General features: G+C 31.9%; 2 protein-coding genes across 2 annotated transcripts; both read right to left on the reverse strand.

Annotated features, from left to right (window-relative positions):
* Nucleotides 1-1182: 1182 nt before the first annotated feature.
* Nucleotides 1183-5469, reverse strand: LOC138311453 (uncharacterized). Its single transcript, XM_069252801.1, has 6 exons — nt 5352-5469; nt 5001-5053; nt 4568-4643; nt 3665-3723; nt 3331-3402; nt 1183-3010 (listed from the first exon to the last, which is right to left on the reverse strand). The coding sequence occupies exons 2-6, from the start codon at nt 5009-5011 to the stop codon at nt 2824-2826; spliced, it is 405 nt and encodes a 134-aa protein (XP_069108902.1). The 5' UTR covers nt 5012-5053; nt 5352-5469; the 3' UTR covers nt 1183-2823.
* Nucleotides 5413-15017, reverse strand: LOC138311447 (uncharacterized). Its single transcript, XM_069252798.1, has 12 exons — nt 14951-15017; nt 11528-11624; nt 10946-11054; nt 10518-10610; nt 10190-10245; nt 9815-9967; nt 9434-9516; nt 8893-8989; nt 8471-8522; nt 7921-7955; nt 5912-5989; nt 5413-5430 (listed from the first exon to the last, which is right to left on the reverse strand). Exons 3-12 carry the CDS (start codon nt 10959-10961, stop codon nt 5413-5415), a joined length of 681 nt encoding a protein of 226 aa, XP_069108899.1. The 5' UTR covers nt 10962-11054; nt 11528-11624; nt 14951-15017.
* Between the last annotated feature and the right edge of the window lie 3584 nt (nt 15018-18601).

Consider the following 18601-nt stretch of genomic DNA (forward strand, 5'->3'; position numbering starts at 1 on the left):
CCAAGCACTGAGGCACAGTTCACCTCATGCGGGGGGTACCCTTAATGACGTCACATATGACAATGATGGGGCACCACAGGCACCACATATCACGTTGTTATTGTCAGAGATATCCGGCAGAGTAAATCAGTCTCCAATTTAACCAAGAAAAGTCTGAATTTTGCAAGAAAACTTATGTTTTTTTCAAATCCCAAGCACTGAGGCACAGTTCACCTCATGCAGGGGGGTACCCTTAATGAAGTCATATATGCCAATGATGGGGCACCACAGGCACCACATATCACGTTGTTATTGTCAGAGATATCCGGCAGAGTAAATCAGTCTTCAATTTAACCAAGAAAAGTCTGAATTTTGCAAGAAAAACTTATGTTTTTCAAATCCCAAGCACTGAGGCACAGTTCACCTCATGCGGGGGTTACCCTTAATGACGTCACATATGACAATGATGGGGCACCACAGGCACCACATATCACGTTGTTATTGTCAGAGATATCCGGCAGAGTAAATCAGTCTTCAATTTAACCAAGAAAAGTCTGAATTTTGCAAGAAAACTTATGTTTTTCATATCCCAAGCACTGAGGCACAGTTCACCTCATGCGGGGGGGGGGGGTACCCCTAGTTACGTCACATATGACAATGATGGGGCACCACAGGCACCACATATCACGTTGTTATTGTCAGAGATATCCGGCAGAGTAAATCAGTTTTCAATTTAACCAAGAAAAGTCTGAATTTTGCAAGAAAAACTTATGTTTTTCAAATCCCAAGCACTGAGGCACAGTTCACCTCATGCAGGGGGGTGGGGGGTTACCCTTAATGAAGTCACATATGCCAATGATGGAGCACCACAGGCACCACATATAATGTATCACGTTGTTCGTTTCATTGACTGATAGGATAGTAAAACAATCTTCATTTCAACCAGAAAAATGTGATATCAGCGAAAGCATTGCTCTATTGACTGACGTCTTAATAGTTTATCAGTCTTGATAGATCATTCCATAGATATGATTTAATACAAGGTTGTCATTATTTTCCAGATACAGAAAACGTAAAGCCATCATATATGTGTGTCTATTTTTTTTAATTATGATGCAAGTTTTAGATGAATTTTACATCAGACATGTATCCTTGGAAATAGCACACTTGAACAATATAGAAGAAATTCAAATTATCTCATAAATTATGCAGCAGTATAGTAAAACATTGTTCATAAAATTTTGTATATCATTTATATCTTCTATTTAAAAGTATTTGGTATCACATCATGGTATCTAGATATTTATTTATTTCCGTTAGAAAATAAATCATCATCAGTGCAGTAAACTAGTGAAACTCTTATGATTGCAAGCCAAGTTACTTTTATTCTATTTAGTTGGGTATTAGAAAAAGAATTTCCTGTATAAGAATTAAATTTCTGAAATTGGAAATTAATTTCCATTATCTGAATTTCCTATTCAGTTATTGGAAATTCTTATTCTGATTTCTCAAATTCTGTTATCTATATCAGGATTAAGTTATAAATTTTGACATTGGAAATTGTAATTCTGATATTGGAAAGTATGTTATTTTTCCCATATTAGAAATTCTAAATCGGATATCAAAATCAAAATTTTTAATATCAAAATTTTAATCTTCAATATAAGAAATAATCAACTATTTCTGATAATATTAATAGAATTTCCTGTAATGGAAACATAATGTTCCATATTAGAAATGCATTTTGTCACGTCGGAAAATCTTGAATTAAAAAAAAGCATGCTTAATTGCCTTTGAACTCATCTCCAATTGAATTCAAGTTACTCTAGCTACAAAATCAATGTTAATGTTTTTGCTTTAAGTTTAAGTTTTCAAAATTCAAATTTATCAGTACATGATAAAATACCTTGAAATACTTAATATTTTTTCATGAATAAGTTAAGGTATAAACTTCACTTTACCTGTTTGATTGCAACTCAAAAATCATGTTCCTTGAATTTATATATATTTGAAAATGATTAAACTTTTATTTTTACATTTTTGTCCTCAAAAGACAATTTACCTCAGCTTTACTCATATTGTATTGTATCAGGGTGGGAAAGTATAGTCTCACCCAATCAGGAGCGAGTAAAAAACACAATGATATAATAATGACAGATATTCGTAAGTGGTGTTACACATTTGACTCATTACGAAAATCGGCTGTCATTTGGTTACATATGCACAAATAAAGGAAATACAACTCTTGAGACGTTCCAAAAACATACAAAATATGTTACATGTATATATATTTGTAAAAGAATATTTCTTATGAACAATTTCCATGATTGTTGCATGCATGTAAACAAAAATATGATGCTTTGACTAAAAGTATAGTAACTTCAGTATTTTCATTCAATTAATTGATTACATTTTGAAGTAAATCTGTCCATGCCCTGCAGTACCTTATACCAACAGAAATTTACTTAATTAATATTTAATGATATTAATCAAGATTGCATTATGCAATGAACAAAAGGACCTTGTATGTCCCATTTTAACTATTCTAACAGAGAAACCTCTATGTTTATTCATGAATACACTTTAGAGATCCCAGAGGGATCTTATCGCCCACCAAGAATGATCTATGAAATATGACAGAGAATCTTTTCTCTGCTTTTCAAACTTTAACTATCAAAATCTAAAAATCAAAATCTAAAATGGTGGCCAGTCGGCCATCTTGTTTCCTCCCGTTGCTTACAAAAAGTGCGTAAATGTCTCTATAACCGTTTTTGTTTTTATTTATGAATTCAAATGTAGTTGGTATGAAAGGCAGAAAACATAATGCTCTGTAAATGCAGTTACTTAAATCAACATAGATCTATTAGACTCCAACTTTTTAAGTGCACGTTTTGAGGCTTTCCTCCATGATTCTGACTCAGTTGATTTACATAAAGAAACTGCCTCTTTCCTTGGAACGGAGGACAACTTCATTACAATGCGGGTTATAGTCTCCTTGAAAAGTACCTGTCGTATGTAGAGCTCAGCATTTCTGAAATGTTAACACAAGTAAGCATTGATTATTGTTAATGGACAAAATATGGATATAATGCTGAGAGACATTGATAAGAGAACCATGATAGATTATGAGGTTAATACTGACCAGGCCGATACCCGTGCCATTGTTTTTGACCAATCATGTCATAAAGATGAGTCTAATATCCACCATGAATAATTCAGAACCTTGATGTTTCAAAGTTTTTCTGCTGGTCCCATTGAACTTCAGTACATTGCGAAATCTTTTACTAAGTATAGAGGTTTGACTGTATGTGCAAGACAGACATTCAAGTATTAACTATTGGCAACACATACCCAGGTGAATCCTTCAAAAGATTAAGGAGACTGTCTTCAGCACCGCGTATGGTGTACCATTTACTGAACATGCTGCAAAAAATTAAAAGCAATGCAATTAAGGGAACTGTTCAATATGTTTTACCAGAACGCAGGTTATCAATAAGAACATGTAATAAATTTAAAATGAATTTCATTGAGTTGATTTTCTGGAATTACTTCATCACAATGAGGTACATTCATGTATTTAGAAATGAAATAAAATGCAATGTTCTTGTGAACATATACACAAATGAACATGAACACACATTAAGGGACTTAAATTTATAATTCATCATAATTTTGGAATATTTACCTCTTTTTGATTTCTTTGAGGAATGTCTGTCTAATCCAGATCTCCAAGGCCATGTATGCCTGCAATGGTTAAGTGGTATTGATTTCAAAACCTTGTAAATGTTTAGCTCATGTGTATTTCAATGAATTTGGTGTTAAAAACAAAATGACAGGTATTTATATTTTGTTTGTTCTTCTCTTTCAGTGATTATCTTTTGTGTTTTGTGATATAGCATAAATACATGAGAAAGGTTTTCAACGCTTGAATTACATGGAGCAAGTGTATGCGTATAAGAAGTTTTATATGTCTGCATTTCCTTTTGTTTTGAAGACATTTTAATAATTATTGTACATTATCTGTATTTTTTTAAACGAAACAAAAATGTAGAATTGTGTTTTCGTTGGTAGTAATTGCAACACAATCAATATAAGACATTACTCTGCAGTCATGATAGACAGAAACATTACATTTGAGTGTTGATTAATAATGGTCCAGGAACAGATTTTGATCAGCAAAGGACGATGTGTGGTTTTGGCCCTTTCTTGAGCTCAAATTCAATATTTTACATGTTTGAGGACAAAAATGGTATGAACCATACATATTACTCTTGTCTATATTCCATAGAAAATAGAACAAGTTATGTGATATGTAGAATTTTTATATAAAACCCAAGAAATGAAAAACAAAATCTAACCTTTTGTCTTGAGCCAGTCATTTAGATTAGAATTATTACTAACATTTATGAGCAATATGGTTATTGGTTATGAATTGGTGGCATCACAAATGTTTGCAAATATCATGATATTTCAAAAATGGCCAAAGAAAGTATTACATCATATATTGTTAATGACTGAGAAATCATGACATTATAAAGTTTGTATCCAACTAAATAGAGTAATCATGTAAATGTTTGACTGATTATACCTCTGCAGAAAACTTCTGTATACCATATCCTCTTGTTGGTCTTCCTGGGCCCCGCAAAAATCCAGCATGAAAGACACTAGGAAATAATGTATTTATATGACACAAAATTGAAGATACAATTATTAAGTATAACGGTTGTGAATAATGCTTTACTAGATTGAAGATGACTGAAGATGGAATGTTTTTTTCCACATTAGAATGGAAATGTTTTTATCATACAATTGTATCTGTTTATAATTCAGTTTAGTTAATGATCAATGATCTTGTATTTACATTTATATATTGAAGATGTAATATACTTAACTGTGCATGTACATTTGTGTCTCCTTCAAAAGAATACACTTACATGAATAAGTATATTTTATATGTGCATTAAATTTGTGGTTTAGGTGTAGCAATTATAAAAGGGGACCAACAAACAATAAATTTATACCTCTTCTCCATGCCCGATGGGATTTTAGCCAGGGAGTCATATATGTTATGAAGCTGAAATTAAGAAGATACAAACATACAGATATTGTCCATGCTAACAACATTGTTTGATATATTTATACATTTATGTCTTTTAATAGCTTGGTTCAATTTTTTTAAATACATGTATCTACTGCATGAAGTCAGGGGGAGATTGCCCACATTCTGTCAAAAGTGAAAACATGCCATTTTGTCAATTTCAAGAAATTGCCTGAAATTCATTTGCATTTATAATGCACCTATGTATGCTTATACTATGCAATATGTGACATTTGTCTGTAATAAATTATTTAGTCATGCAATTGTTACTTACAGCATTTTCAATGTCTTCATTAGAATACGTTCTCAATTGTACACCTTGGTCTTCCTCCTCCTCATTTTATATCGGCATCCTGTCAATGAAAAGGTATTATACTAGTAATTCATATGGTGAATAAAAACATTTCACCTGCAATGAACATTATTTGTCTGATGTAATTGTGATATTTTAGTGTGTTAATTCATTACGCAAGTGTTTATGAAATGGTTTAATAATCAAGATTATTTATTAAATTGTCTAGGACCATTTTATTTTTGTTATATTTTCAGAGTGTGTATTTTTCTATATTTGATAACTAAAAGTAATACAACAGCAAAAATAGTTTTACATTAGTGGTAATGGACACCATGCAATTACTCCCAACGACGGCCAGGAATATTCAAAGAAGTTCCATATATTACTGTATCTTCATTTAGATCAATGGCTTTTTCATGGTTTCTTATTTTCTTTCTTATGATGATTTGAACACACATTATGATTCATGTCACATATATGAAATATCTGGTGAAATACTATTCAAGATAAATAACAAGATAAAACAACAAACGTGTTACCTGCTCTATCGTGAAAGGAGGTGTTGTCTCCAAATTAATGATGGGAATAGACATTTTCCTGTCCCATTCTTCATCAGCCTTTGAAAATAGTAAATGCATTGTAATACAGAAATCAGTTGTAGATCTTTTAGTAAAAATATATATATTCTTATGTAAGCATATGGCCATAGGTACAGGACAATACACACCAACCGGTTCACTTTTTTCAGACAACAGGCAAATCAGTCATAGACCACTCCCTTTAACTATATCTCTACCGCTTATGGAAGAACCTTCCTCACAGGCACCAACGCTCAACACAGGGTCGTAAACAAGATGTCAGGATTTATAAACAACAAACACATCTGATAAAACTGCAAAATTGTATTATATGAAAACCAAAAAACATATATATATATATATACACTCAACCAAAACACACATTGATATCTCAATAAAATATACTTAGCAAATCAATACAAAAATTAACATAATAAACAACAAAAAATAATTTGCCTTTAGGGCTGTTTCAGCTGCTGCATGAAGAACCAGTAAATTGATATGTTTATTAGGACAATATCAGCCAAAAAATGATTGAAGGAGGACCAGGCGAAGAGTACATACAAATACGAATAAATACATAGCCAGGCGAGTCCTGAATTCTGCTGAAGAACCAGGCGATAAAGGTCCTGCACTATAGTACTGTAAATGTATGATACAAAGCTTGGTCGAATAGACAATACTAATAATACATACCCAGGCGAGTCCTAAATTCTGTAAGAGAACTAGGCGAGAAATGGTCCTGAACTAAGTATAATAGATGTATGATTATATGATTTTGGGGCAGAAGGTCTGATTTTGGGGCAGAAGGTCCGTCTTAGAAACACGAAGAACCAGTAAATGCATATGTTTAGTAATCTAGTAAAACATACAACAGCCAAAACTTCCAAAATTCCAGGTGATGTGGTAGGGGGTGGAGGTGGGCAATTGAAATGACTAAACACAAAGGAGAGGTCACCACTTCGGCCACGCATCTCGGAGTAATGCTAAATATAGCAGATCTACTTAATATGCATGATCTCATAACGAGGTCATCGCAAGAGTTATCAGTACAAACATATAGCTATGATAGCGTATAAAGTCGAGCGAATTGAAGGAGTGATGAAATGGAGACATTTGTTTAGTTTATAAACCAAGTTTAATTAATCATTAAACATCAATTTATAAACAACAAACACATCTGATAAAACTGCAAAATTGTATTATATGAAAACCAAAAAACATATATATATATATACACTCAACCAAAACACACATTGATATCTCAATAAAATATACTTAGCAAATCAATACAAAAATTAACATAATAAACAACAAAAAATAACCAACGCTCAACACAGGGTCGTAAACAAGATGTCAGGACAAATACAGTCAGTTATTCTATCATTCGCTATTTAATCACTTATTACCATTGTTCAATGGGTGTAGCCGGTCCGGTACAAAAATAATGTCATCAGTATAGTACAAGTAGTTCAATTGACTGATCGCCAGGTGTAATATAACCACGCCTCATGCTCGCAAACGCACATGTTTCTATTCATTGTCGGAGCAGACATTGTAGCACACACAATACAAATCTAAAGTCACATGTGGTTTGAGTGACAGCTGGCCATCCGTAAATTTTATATGGGACTTTTCTCAATTAATGAATCTTCGGTTCGCAAAAGCATGTTATCCAATTAATGAGTTTTATCTATTCAAAGAAAACAATGTGAAAATCAACACTTAATTTGATGCATGGGTGTTAAAAATGACAGTAACTGATGAATATTCCAACCAAACTAATGTGTCGTAGTTATTTTTCTTTGCCATATGTCAATGAGTTTGTGATGTTATATATCTACAATAACTTACAACAAAGAATTGGTATTATGTTTGAATGTGTTCTCACATCTGCAGTAGAGGTTTCAATATTACCATATCCTATACATATACATGAACTTGTTAATCATTGTATGAAGTGGTCTTACCTGTTGTGACGGATTGTCTGTGAAATCATCATTGGCTGTCGAAAACAATGAATAATTTCTATTATTCATGGGAAAAAAAGGTGTAACATATGAAATGGAGCAACATAGATATACATGTAATTATATGCAATCAAATTTGAAGAATTATGTTGTGTACAATAAAAAACATTTCACTAACCTACTTTTTTTCATTGTACATGTAAGTAGTAATTGTAACAAAAAGAAATATATGATTTAGTGTGTTTGATATCATTAAATATTATTTTAAACTTTATAAAAATTGACAATGTCTGTTAATGTCTCATTTACAAAAAGTCAAATAACTTGATTTGAATAGTAAGAGTTCCATTATCAAAATTAGATATTGATTAATTGATAATTCATGTAGACCATTTCCAATGAGATTTCAATATGTAAAAATAAATAAATAAATGTTTGTAGTACACATAGCTATGGAAAGTGCCCCTTTATTTCTTTTATTAAGAATATAGTTTTTGATTTTCATATGTTTTTACATTTTGCATTGGATATTCAAAAAAGAAAAACTCACGCCTTAGTTGTTTGGGATTTTCCTCTTCATTGGATGTTGGCGTTTTCTTAGGCTGTAATAAAATGACTTTATTAGTTTTGTTTTCCTAAGATAGGGATCTTGGTAAATCACACATAATAACACAAGATAACAAATGGAACTGCAAATTATATACAATGCATTCATGGCATTAACTTTTCTTAATTGATACCACATAAATTATCAAAAAGTGAATAAAACAAAGCTGGGTCAATTACAACAGGTCAACACTTAAGTCCCTAAATCCTGTATTTTTGTTTATATGTTTTAATAAATACATGTTTATTGCCATTTCAATTCACAATACCTTAACAAGTTAGACCTTAATATGATGTTATCAAAATTGCAGTGATTTTTGAGAATATGTAGTTGTTACTCTAGAATAATAAAATCAGACTAAATACCTGGCATTCATGGCAGATAAAAACTGACGGTTCATCTGACAAGCCCAGGCACTCTGGGTGGTACCATTCTTCACACCTATTACATTGCCAGTACTTTCTGAAATAAGGAATTTAAATCATATTATTATTGTATTTGTAAAATATTGGAATGAAGTGTTATTTGATTAATACACATGAGAAAGATTTTAGAAACAGCTATATATATTATAGGGCCTAATACAGTAAATTGTGTCAATTTTGATATCTTTTATATTTTGAAGTGGAAACACTGTTACATAAGTGTGTATAATACCAGATTCATAAAGGATATTTCGATAACATCAGTTCTGCAATCAATATCGACAAGTATTACACATTAATATACACCATTTTCAGAAATAGGTTTTTATTCATTAATATAGTTAAAAAAACTAATGAATATATTCTGTCAACTATTATCCCACACAATTTTATTGTCATGACACTATGAAGCTGTATTATCCTCAACTGCTAAGCTATTAAACAGAAGCAACTAATAACTTTACAAAAGAGATATTCTTACCTGCCATCATTCTTTTCCATACAAATACAAAAAGTTCTATTGTTCCCTTTGATTTTGGGATACACAAAATATTTCCGTTTTTCCTACAACACACAGGAAATATCCATATTTTATAAAATGGTAAGATGATATTTTCCACATCTTCTAAGCTTCCATTGACATTGGCGAGATTGCGGACCCTTCTTCAAGCAATATTAGAGTATGATCAGCAGGAGCCAAATTGTTTGGTTGTATAATACAGGGACCAAGATTTAGACAGTTTTCATATATATCTATATCTATGTTGAATGTTTAACTTCCTATGACGAATTCTCCACCCTAGCTTCTTTCCATCAATTGTTATTTGGAGCGTTAAACAATCATTTATACCACCATTCTTACTTTTAACTTCCTAAGACGAATTCTCCTCGTTGGTCTCCTTATTTGATTAGATGGCTGTGACCCTTGAGTCGGTCCAGATTGTTCTGCTGTTGTTTTTTGATGATGTTCATCAGCTGCCACTTCCCAAGATGCAACTGTATCTTTACTCGTCTCCTGTGAAGCAGTAATCAAATTTGTACATGAATGCAGTTCTTACTAATATTGAATACACACACAGAAATGAAAATAATAAATGTCAAGCATTATCTATAAATAGACATTAAATACCATTGCTCAGTACCTGGGAATTACACCACATGGATGGGATTTAAAATTGCAACCCAAATGTGTTGCTTGTGCTGAACATTACACGATCATGTATACCATCATTCTTACTTTTAACTTTCTGAGACGAATTCTCAGCTCTGGCTTTGTTATTTGGACAGGAGGATCTGTAACATATATAGTTATCAACGCATTTCATTATTACTGTAGTATTGTTCACTCATCTGATAAAGAAAAAACATGTTTATGGTCATCAACTTTCACTGTGGTTTAAATATGTAAAATCTTGTTTCTGAATCCAATGTACTTATATTGCGGTCGATTTAATACCAATTAAGTTGCACAAGAACGATGTTAAAGTTAACAACCATACAATACAAGATAAAATTTCATGAATGATTAATTTAGTACAGTTCACAAATAAAACATATGTCCTTACCAGATGGTGTGTTGATAGGCTGGGTTCCAGAGGTCAAGACTTGTGGTGTCTGAGACACTGAACCTGGTGCAGGCATCATCTGGACACATGAATCTACAAGATATGTAATAGTACTACATATTATCATAAATTATTATTTCACAGTGTTATTGTCTAATTTTTAAAGAAGTTTTAATGGTCATTGAGATTTGAAGAATTTTATGTCAACATATATACTGATGTATCGGTCTTCAAGATTAAATGTCTGTAACCATTTCATCACTACAGTTGTCAACACAGTATTGTCATCAATGTTACAGTAGGAAAAAATGAAAAACCAATGATAAAATGTACTAGGCTGTTTTGTTAGAAATAAAAACATGATTATAATGTTTATTTCCCTGTTGTGTATCTTTATATTTAACACTTTTTAACATTAAATAACTAACCATATCCACAACTCATTATTCTCAAGGCAATTCTCTTTCTTTCCTGAAGTACATCGCCTGCTGACCATGTCAGTAGTAGTCCTAAGTTTTTTATGAAGTTTTCAGCAAACTGTACAATTCAAGTATAAACACATTCTTATATAATTATATAAGTATATAAAAAGTATATTAAAAATAATTCTTGCCATATTGAACCTGTATTTCATTTCATCTTGAAATAAATAAAATTGTTGTCTTTTAAGATAATGATTTAAAGTGGAAAAATATAACAGCTTCATTTCCCATATAAGGATGCCCCTCCTGAGGCTAGAAGAATCAGCAAAAGCAATGGTTACCTTTATCTAACAATTCAAAGTAAATATCTTCTTTTCCCATAATTGGCTCATTACCTGGCTGTCACCATATTTAAACTATTTGTTTTCCATCTCAGGATTGTCTCTGACTATCCCATATTTGAAAACAAAACAAATTAATGAAAACATGATGATTAAACTAAACGAAGTGGGAGAATGTCTAGTAAACAATACTGTATTCATTTCTTTAATACTAACTGTTTTAACTACAAGCTGTATTATTAGATACCTTCAGGACATAAATTCCACAAGACACGCTGTCAAATTGTCTTGAGTGGGGAAGAGTCGTGAGTGTCCACTCCTGAATATCAGCGTCTATGAAGTTGCTGAAGAGGCAAATCAGTCTTAATTATCATCAAATTCATTAAATCTCATTGTGAATCTATCATAATTTGTTGATGTCATGGACAGCATTTCATGTGATTATTATGGTAATCATTAATTACAAAGTATCAATCAACTACCAGTTCTAACTTTCCATGTTATTATTTTAGTAAAAACAACTTCATACTTTTCCTATTATACCACTTGGTATATAAAAAGAGCCTTCAGTATACATGGTCAAAGATGCCATTTATTTCAACAAAAATATTGATAATGCATAATATCTTATCATGTTAAAATTTCTATGAAAATTTTTAGGGCATCCAATGCAACTTTATGGTCCATAACCCATATTGTAATAATGGTACATCCCTTTAAAGCAGGTGCAGGTATCTTGTTCAGATGTAGAGTAGGCACATCTATACTGTATAAGTATTATTGAGACAAAGTACTATTGATATCCCTTCATTAATTTACCGTAGGTGGAATAGCACTTTTATTATTTTGTAACAACGGGGCATAACTCTTCACAAAAGGCCCAATGGGCCTTAACGGTCATATGATTATTAATACAATGCACAATACAACAAATAGTAGCAATGAAGTATGCATTAGTCATTAAAGACTTATATCCAATTTTATCTGTGAGACCTTAAATGAAGGTAGGGTAATTTGCATTGGATATACTTGGTAGCGAATCATCCCAGCATGTTACATGCCCAATATCAGATCTATAGTGCTCTTAGTTATAGACAATAGGTCAATTAAACATTATACAGTTGGTTCAAGCCTTATCAGTCAACAGTCAAAACTCTTTCTCAGAGGTGTTGGGATCAACCTCATAAACTGTTTCCCGAGGCCAGAGACCGAGGGAAACACTTTATAGGTAAAATGGTCCCAACATCTCTGGGAAAGAGTTTTGGCTGTTGAATGGTATCGCATTATTAACAACTATGTTGTTACCTATAACGCAATCTTAAACTTATCATAGCTTGTGCAGAGAAAGACATGTCAAAAGAATATTTGGGTCTGGCATGCCAAGTGTTTATGACAGCTAAAGTTCCTCGCCAGTCAACAGCCAAATTATAGTTTGTGAAAATTTGTATTTGTAATGATATTCAAGCAGTTTGATATGAAAACAGTCAAAATATTGATAAAGAGAGTTCCTATTTGAACCATGTAACATTTGAACAAAGTTGGTAGCCCTTATCATTACCATCAACTTTTCTGTTATTTAGAAGGAGTCTTTTGAACGGAACGTACAGCAGACAGCACACAATAATGGAAAAGGCATGAGGAAACCATGTTTGAGGTTTCAGATATCTGTTTCTTACACAATGCACATCAACTCTGTGGAAGGATTATTGCCACCAAATGTTATTGAAATCCCTCCCTTGTTTAATAGTTTAGAAGTAGTACTGACATGCTACAGTGAATAGCATATAAAACACCATCCTCGAGCTCCCTTCCCAACTTTTTGATCTATCTATTTAAGTGAAATTGCAATTATTGATATTCCATTCAGAGTTTATGTATCTTTATGCATGTATGTAAGCATTCAGAATTTAACCATTCATCAATCAATCAGTAGTCATAATAGGGAAACAGTATCAACTAGACGAAAAACACTAAGTCTCCCTAAGTCTCAGTTGATGTAACAACCGATTCAGCCAGGATGACTTAATATAAATAACAACAAAGGCATAGAACAATAACAAAAGTCTTCCCAATATCATAGGGGTTGAACTAGAGACTAGGAATTCTGGAAATAGCAAGCACAGATACAGGAGATTGTGTTGCAGTGACCTAGTTGTGATCAAGGGCATGTTGTTAGCATTTCATCATTGTTATGAATGAAAATGGACATTAAATATTTATTGTATCTGCATATATGGTACAAAATGAAAAAAATCCAGACTCAATGCCCACTAAGATGTGAAAGATTGAATCAATGTGGTTATCATTCCATGAGTTTATATCATATTGATTTATGTCAATAATTGAACCATAGACTTTAATTCAAATACTACAATTTGTATTGATTAAAAAAAGGTATCCAAAAATAATCTGTGTTATAAATAAGTACTGCTGGCCATGACTTTAATTAGCACAGCTTGTTGTATATGTTAATACTAATTTGACTTATGTTGAAAGCGGTTGTGGCTTTACGACACTACGTATACTTTAACATGTGATTAAAAGCCATTATCTTCAGACCAATTTCGCTTGATTGGCTCTTCATACATCTGATTTTTATCAACAGTTCTGAATCCTTTCATAAATTATCTTGTTTTTTATCAATAGCCTAGATTTTGTAAACTCAAATAAAGTGCTGGTGGTCAGTGATCCATTATACGAGTTTCAGAATAGCTCAAAAGAAACCAATAATTTTTCATGGTGGAAAATATGAAAGACAAACACACTGCATCTGTTTTGATTAATATTACGATTTTCGTTTTTAAAATCATTAAAAGAAACCAAAATATCTGTGACCTAAATTCTCATTTTTAATCCCTCTCTTCATTGATAGCTATTTCTGGAACTCATAAATGCAGTTCTACCCCTGTGAACATATACAGTTAGATGACTTGATTAATCACAAATAAACAGAGAAATAACAAGAAGCCATCCCGCTCCCCACCTCCATTAACCTCACTCATAAATAAATCATGCACAAAAATTAACACATTAACAACTTTGAAGAAAAAGAAAAACCATTTGTATTCAATGTTATATATTGACTTTATGGAAATTTCGTGTCTTCTATTTTGTCGCCAACTGGTAAATGCTTCCAATCAAAAGACATGAAAATGATAGTGCTAAAATTGTCCTAAATGTAAGATAAATTTCACATTTGATTTCTATTTTAATTCATTTGGTTTTTCTTTATATCAAAATACCATGATTAAATAACAATAAAACATTAACAACTAAAACTCGATTACATACCACCAGAACTGTAGTAATGTATTACAGACATTTTCAATTTCTCCCATTGGGTTGATATAAACAACTTGCTTTTGCTGTGGTTTTATTATCTATACATCAAATAACAATTCTAGTTAATTTTGTAATATACAATCAGGCATTAAATTTTAGAAAGGCAAATCAAAATATAATTTATTAATAAATAGACACTGTATACTCTTTAATGAAGATACATACTTTTTCTATTACAGTTCTTCTTTTTCTGCTTCTCTAGCTAATGAAAATCATTTTTTCCAATCCAACTACACAATCTACCACTCACATAGTGCAACATCATAGTAGGACATCTTAAAAGGCTTCTACTTTTAACTAGGAGAGATTTATAACAAAACATACATACCATCAAAACCCAATGATGTCCTCCTTCATTTACAGCAGCTATGCAGGCATCATACTTTTGGAAATTGTCCTGCAATTCATTTAAAGGTATGCGTACCATAATTTACTGGGCGAAAATTTTGACATGTTTTTTCTTCTTCAGTAATTTATTGAAAACTATATAATTTGATGAATTACAGTACGCTGTAAAAAAAAACCCATTCAAATCCACAGACAAATTTATATGATGCCTGATTAACATTAGTTCTAACACATACTTTTTGCACTGTAAAACTAAATGTTTCCATGTTTTATGCACATTTGGATCAAAACATACATGCAGAAATCACTTTAAAATTACCAATAATACTGAAACAATGTGAAATGAAAGTGTAGCCAACATGTTTGCTACATGGTCAGACCATATAGATTCATTTCACTGTATTATAGACGTAAATTATAATGATATAATTAGATCTTCTTCAATCGACAATGTCGGGATGAAACTAACATTGCCAGCCTAAATATTTTACATGTTTATTTTTCAACAAAATACTTTACATTATTTCACATTTTTCCTAACCTTATTAAATAAATATCAATGCATACCAGTGACAAAAATCTGCTTCTCTGTCCACGGCCTTGAAATAGAGCAGTAGCCACCACACTGTATATGTAGGTAATTGGTGCCATCGGTCAGGATAGTCAAGTAAGCATCTATCACCTAAATGCAACTGCATTAAATGTATTCTATATCGGTTCATTCATATGTCATATGTAAATGTATTCTATATCGGTTCATTCATATGTCATATGTAAATGTATTCTATATCGGTTCTATTCATATGTCATATGTAAATGTATTCTATATCGGTTCATTCATATGTCATATGTAAATGTATTCTATATCAGTTCTATTCATATGTCATATGTAAATGTATTCTATATCGGTTCATTCATATGTCATATGTAAATGTATTCTATATCGGTTCTATTCATATGTCATATGTAAATGTATTCTATATCGGTTCATTCATATGTCATATGTAAATGTATTCTATATCAGTTCTATTCATATGTCATATGTAAATGTATTCTATATCAGTTCTATTCATATGTCATATGTAAATGTATTCTATATCAGTTCTATTCATATGTCATATGTAAATGTATTCTATATCGGTTCATTCATATGTCATATGTAAATGTATTCTATATCGGTTCATTCATATGTCATATGTAAATGTATTCTATATCGGTTCATTCATATGTCATATGTAAATGTATTCTATATCAGTTCTATTCATATGTCATATGTAAATGTATTCTATATCAGTTCTATTCATATGTCACCTGTGTGCTTGTAACTCCTTAGAGATTTAACTTTATAATAGTCTTTTGGTCAAATATTCTCTGTTTGTTACTGTTATGGAAATAGATAATAAATGAGTGAATACAAAAGAAATAAATACTAAAGATAAATTGAAAACTACATACAAGGCCATTGATATGTAAACGGGTTATAACAACTATTTATACAAATGTTGCTCCATCCTATCCAGGATTGATTAAGCCCTATATTCACAATTTGGAATTAATGAATTTGGCAAAGAGAAATAAGTATTAAAAGTATTGAAGGCTAGGAACATGGAGTAACATCATGAGAGTTTGTGAACATGGATAACTGTATTAAACCGTCATGGAATATTTATATACTTGCTTAAAAAACCATTAGATCCCAGAGGGGTCTTGGCGCAAACCATTGCATGATCACCATCAATCAAATGATTGATGGATTTTTTTTTGTTCTCTTCTCTTCTTTCCCTTCTGTCTTTTTGTTTAATTATCAGTCCCACAATTGGATATAAGAAGGGACTATGATAAAGTTTTTTGAACTTTGAGGAATATTACTGATTGTGATGAGCCATGTAAACTATGTTTTTCCCAATCAGATTAACTTGCCATAAGAATCTCCAGGGTTCACTTGTATAACAAAATCTCAAGATTTTGGAAATCTCAGTCCACGTTATATTTTATAAATGCATGTGAACCCTGGATATTAACTGCATTAATCAAGAGTTACAGTGTTCAATAAAACCAAAATAGCGACATCAAAATTCAGCTGATGCAATCCAAGATGGCTGCCTGATGGCCATAATGTTTTCCAATCATTCCCAAAATCAGCATGACACTCTGAGGGACCAAGAGAACTATGCATGTAAAATTTGAGAAATATCCATCAAGTACTTCTTGAGAAATAGCGGTAACAATCATCAACTGCCAAAATCCAAGATAGCTACTTAGTGGCCATCTTGATTTTCCGATCAGCCAGACACTTTGAGAGACCAAGGGGACCATGCATGTAAAATTTGAGAAATGCCTGTTAAGTTCTTCTTGAGAAATAGTGGCAACAAGAATGGTTTACGGACGGAGGACGGACGACGTACGACGGACGTGACGGATCACAGACTAAAGGTGATTTCAAAAGCCCACCATTTGATGATGGTGGGCAAAAACAAACTAAAGAAAGAAAAGCAAAACCCAACTTTATATGTGATCTCACCTAGATAAATATACAAAGTTATTATGAAGCTGATGGATTCAATTGTAATTTTTTTAGTAACTATTGCACAAATAAGTTCATACCAAACAAAACACAACCAGTACACCCCCATACTCCATAAGCCATTTAGAGTGTCTTACTAATTTCTTTGTATATCATAAATTGTATGTTAATACATGCTATTATAACACACAAAAAATGTTCAACACTTCCAATTCCTAGACAAAAGAAACTTTAACTGGCTTTCTAAAAATTACAACTTCACGTTAAGCACTCACCTCATCAGATAGCGTTGTTTTTAGGAAATGAATGCTTCTACGACTTATGTTGTATGGACCAATCTGGACAAGGAGTTCATCGTCTGGGGCATTCTTCCATATCTCCTGAAGCACTGCAACATATTTGTTTAGTTTTATTTTTGTTTTTCTTTAAAATAACTTTACTCGAGATAAACATAGATGACCACATACAACACACCATTCATACATTTTTTTTTTTTAATTAACATATGTATCTTTATGCTTTGGGAATTTTAGCATCAAAAACTCTGTCACAACTTCTGTCTGACGATTGAAAGAGGGATCTTTTCTCTGCTTTTCTCTTTTACTTTTTTTTTCTCCTGTCTTTTTAAATGTTAATTGCACTAAGCATAAACATATTTCAATTGTCAAATCTAATATGTTCACTGTTCGCCATTGTTGTGCTTTGATTTAATTCAAAATGGATATGTAAAACTCAGGACCAAGAGGACCCTACAAGTTGAATTAGAGGAGTCTTACACCTCTTAAAAGTGACAAGTTGGCTGCTTATTCGTCAATTTGTTTCTTTCTTATGTACAAAATGTACTTGAAAATCAATCTTAACAGTTATAGAGATACCTCATTAGCATTTTATTAAGAAATAGCAATTAAACTAACTTTTCCTATCATAATTCATGATGGCTACTTTTCACACATTATGTTGTCTGATTGTTCCACAATTGCAATGTGCACTACTAAGGTCAAAAGGGAACCAATATATTAAAATTGAGATGCATCCCTTTAGTACTTTCTGAGAGTTAGGGGTAACTTCTTCAATATCAATATCCAAGATGGTAGTCTGTCAGCCATC

This window comes from Argopecten irradians, unplaced genomic scaffold (assembly GCF_041381155.1).
Source record: "Argopecten irradians isolate NY unplaced genomic scaffold, Ai_NY scaffold_0024, whole genome shotgun sequence".
Classification (NCBI taxonomy): Eukaryota; Metazoa; Mollusca; class Bivalvia; order Pectinida; family Pectinidae; genus Argopecten; species Argopecten irradians.

What these genes read in the sequence shown, in the direction of transcription:
- LOC138311447 (XM_069252798.1), bottom strand. An exon ending in ATGGAAAAGAATGATGGCAG is followed by an intron (nt 8,990 to 9,433) that starts GTAAGAATATCT and finishes TCCTTATTTCAG; the next exon opens with AAAGTACTGGCAATGTAATA. An exon ending in AAATCCCAAACAACTAAGGC is followed by an intron (nt 7,956 to 8,470) that starts GTGAGTTTTTCT and finishes TGTTTTCGACAG; the next exon opens with CCAATGATGATTTCACAGAC.
- LOC138311453 (XM_069252801.1), bottom strand. An exon ending in TACAGAAGTTTTCTGCAGAG is followed by an intron (nt 3,724 to 4,567) that starts GTATAATCAGTC and finishes TAACCATTGCAG; the next exon opens with GCATACATGGCCTTGGAGAT. An exon ending in CTCAAAGAAATCAAAAAGAG is followed by an intron (nt 3,403 to 3,664) that starts GTAAATATTCCA and finishes AATTTTTTGCAG; the next exon opens with CATGTTCAGTAAATGGTACA.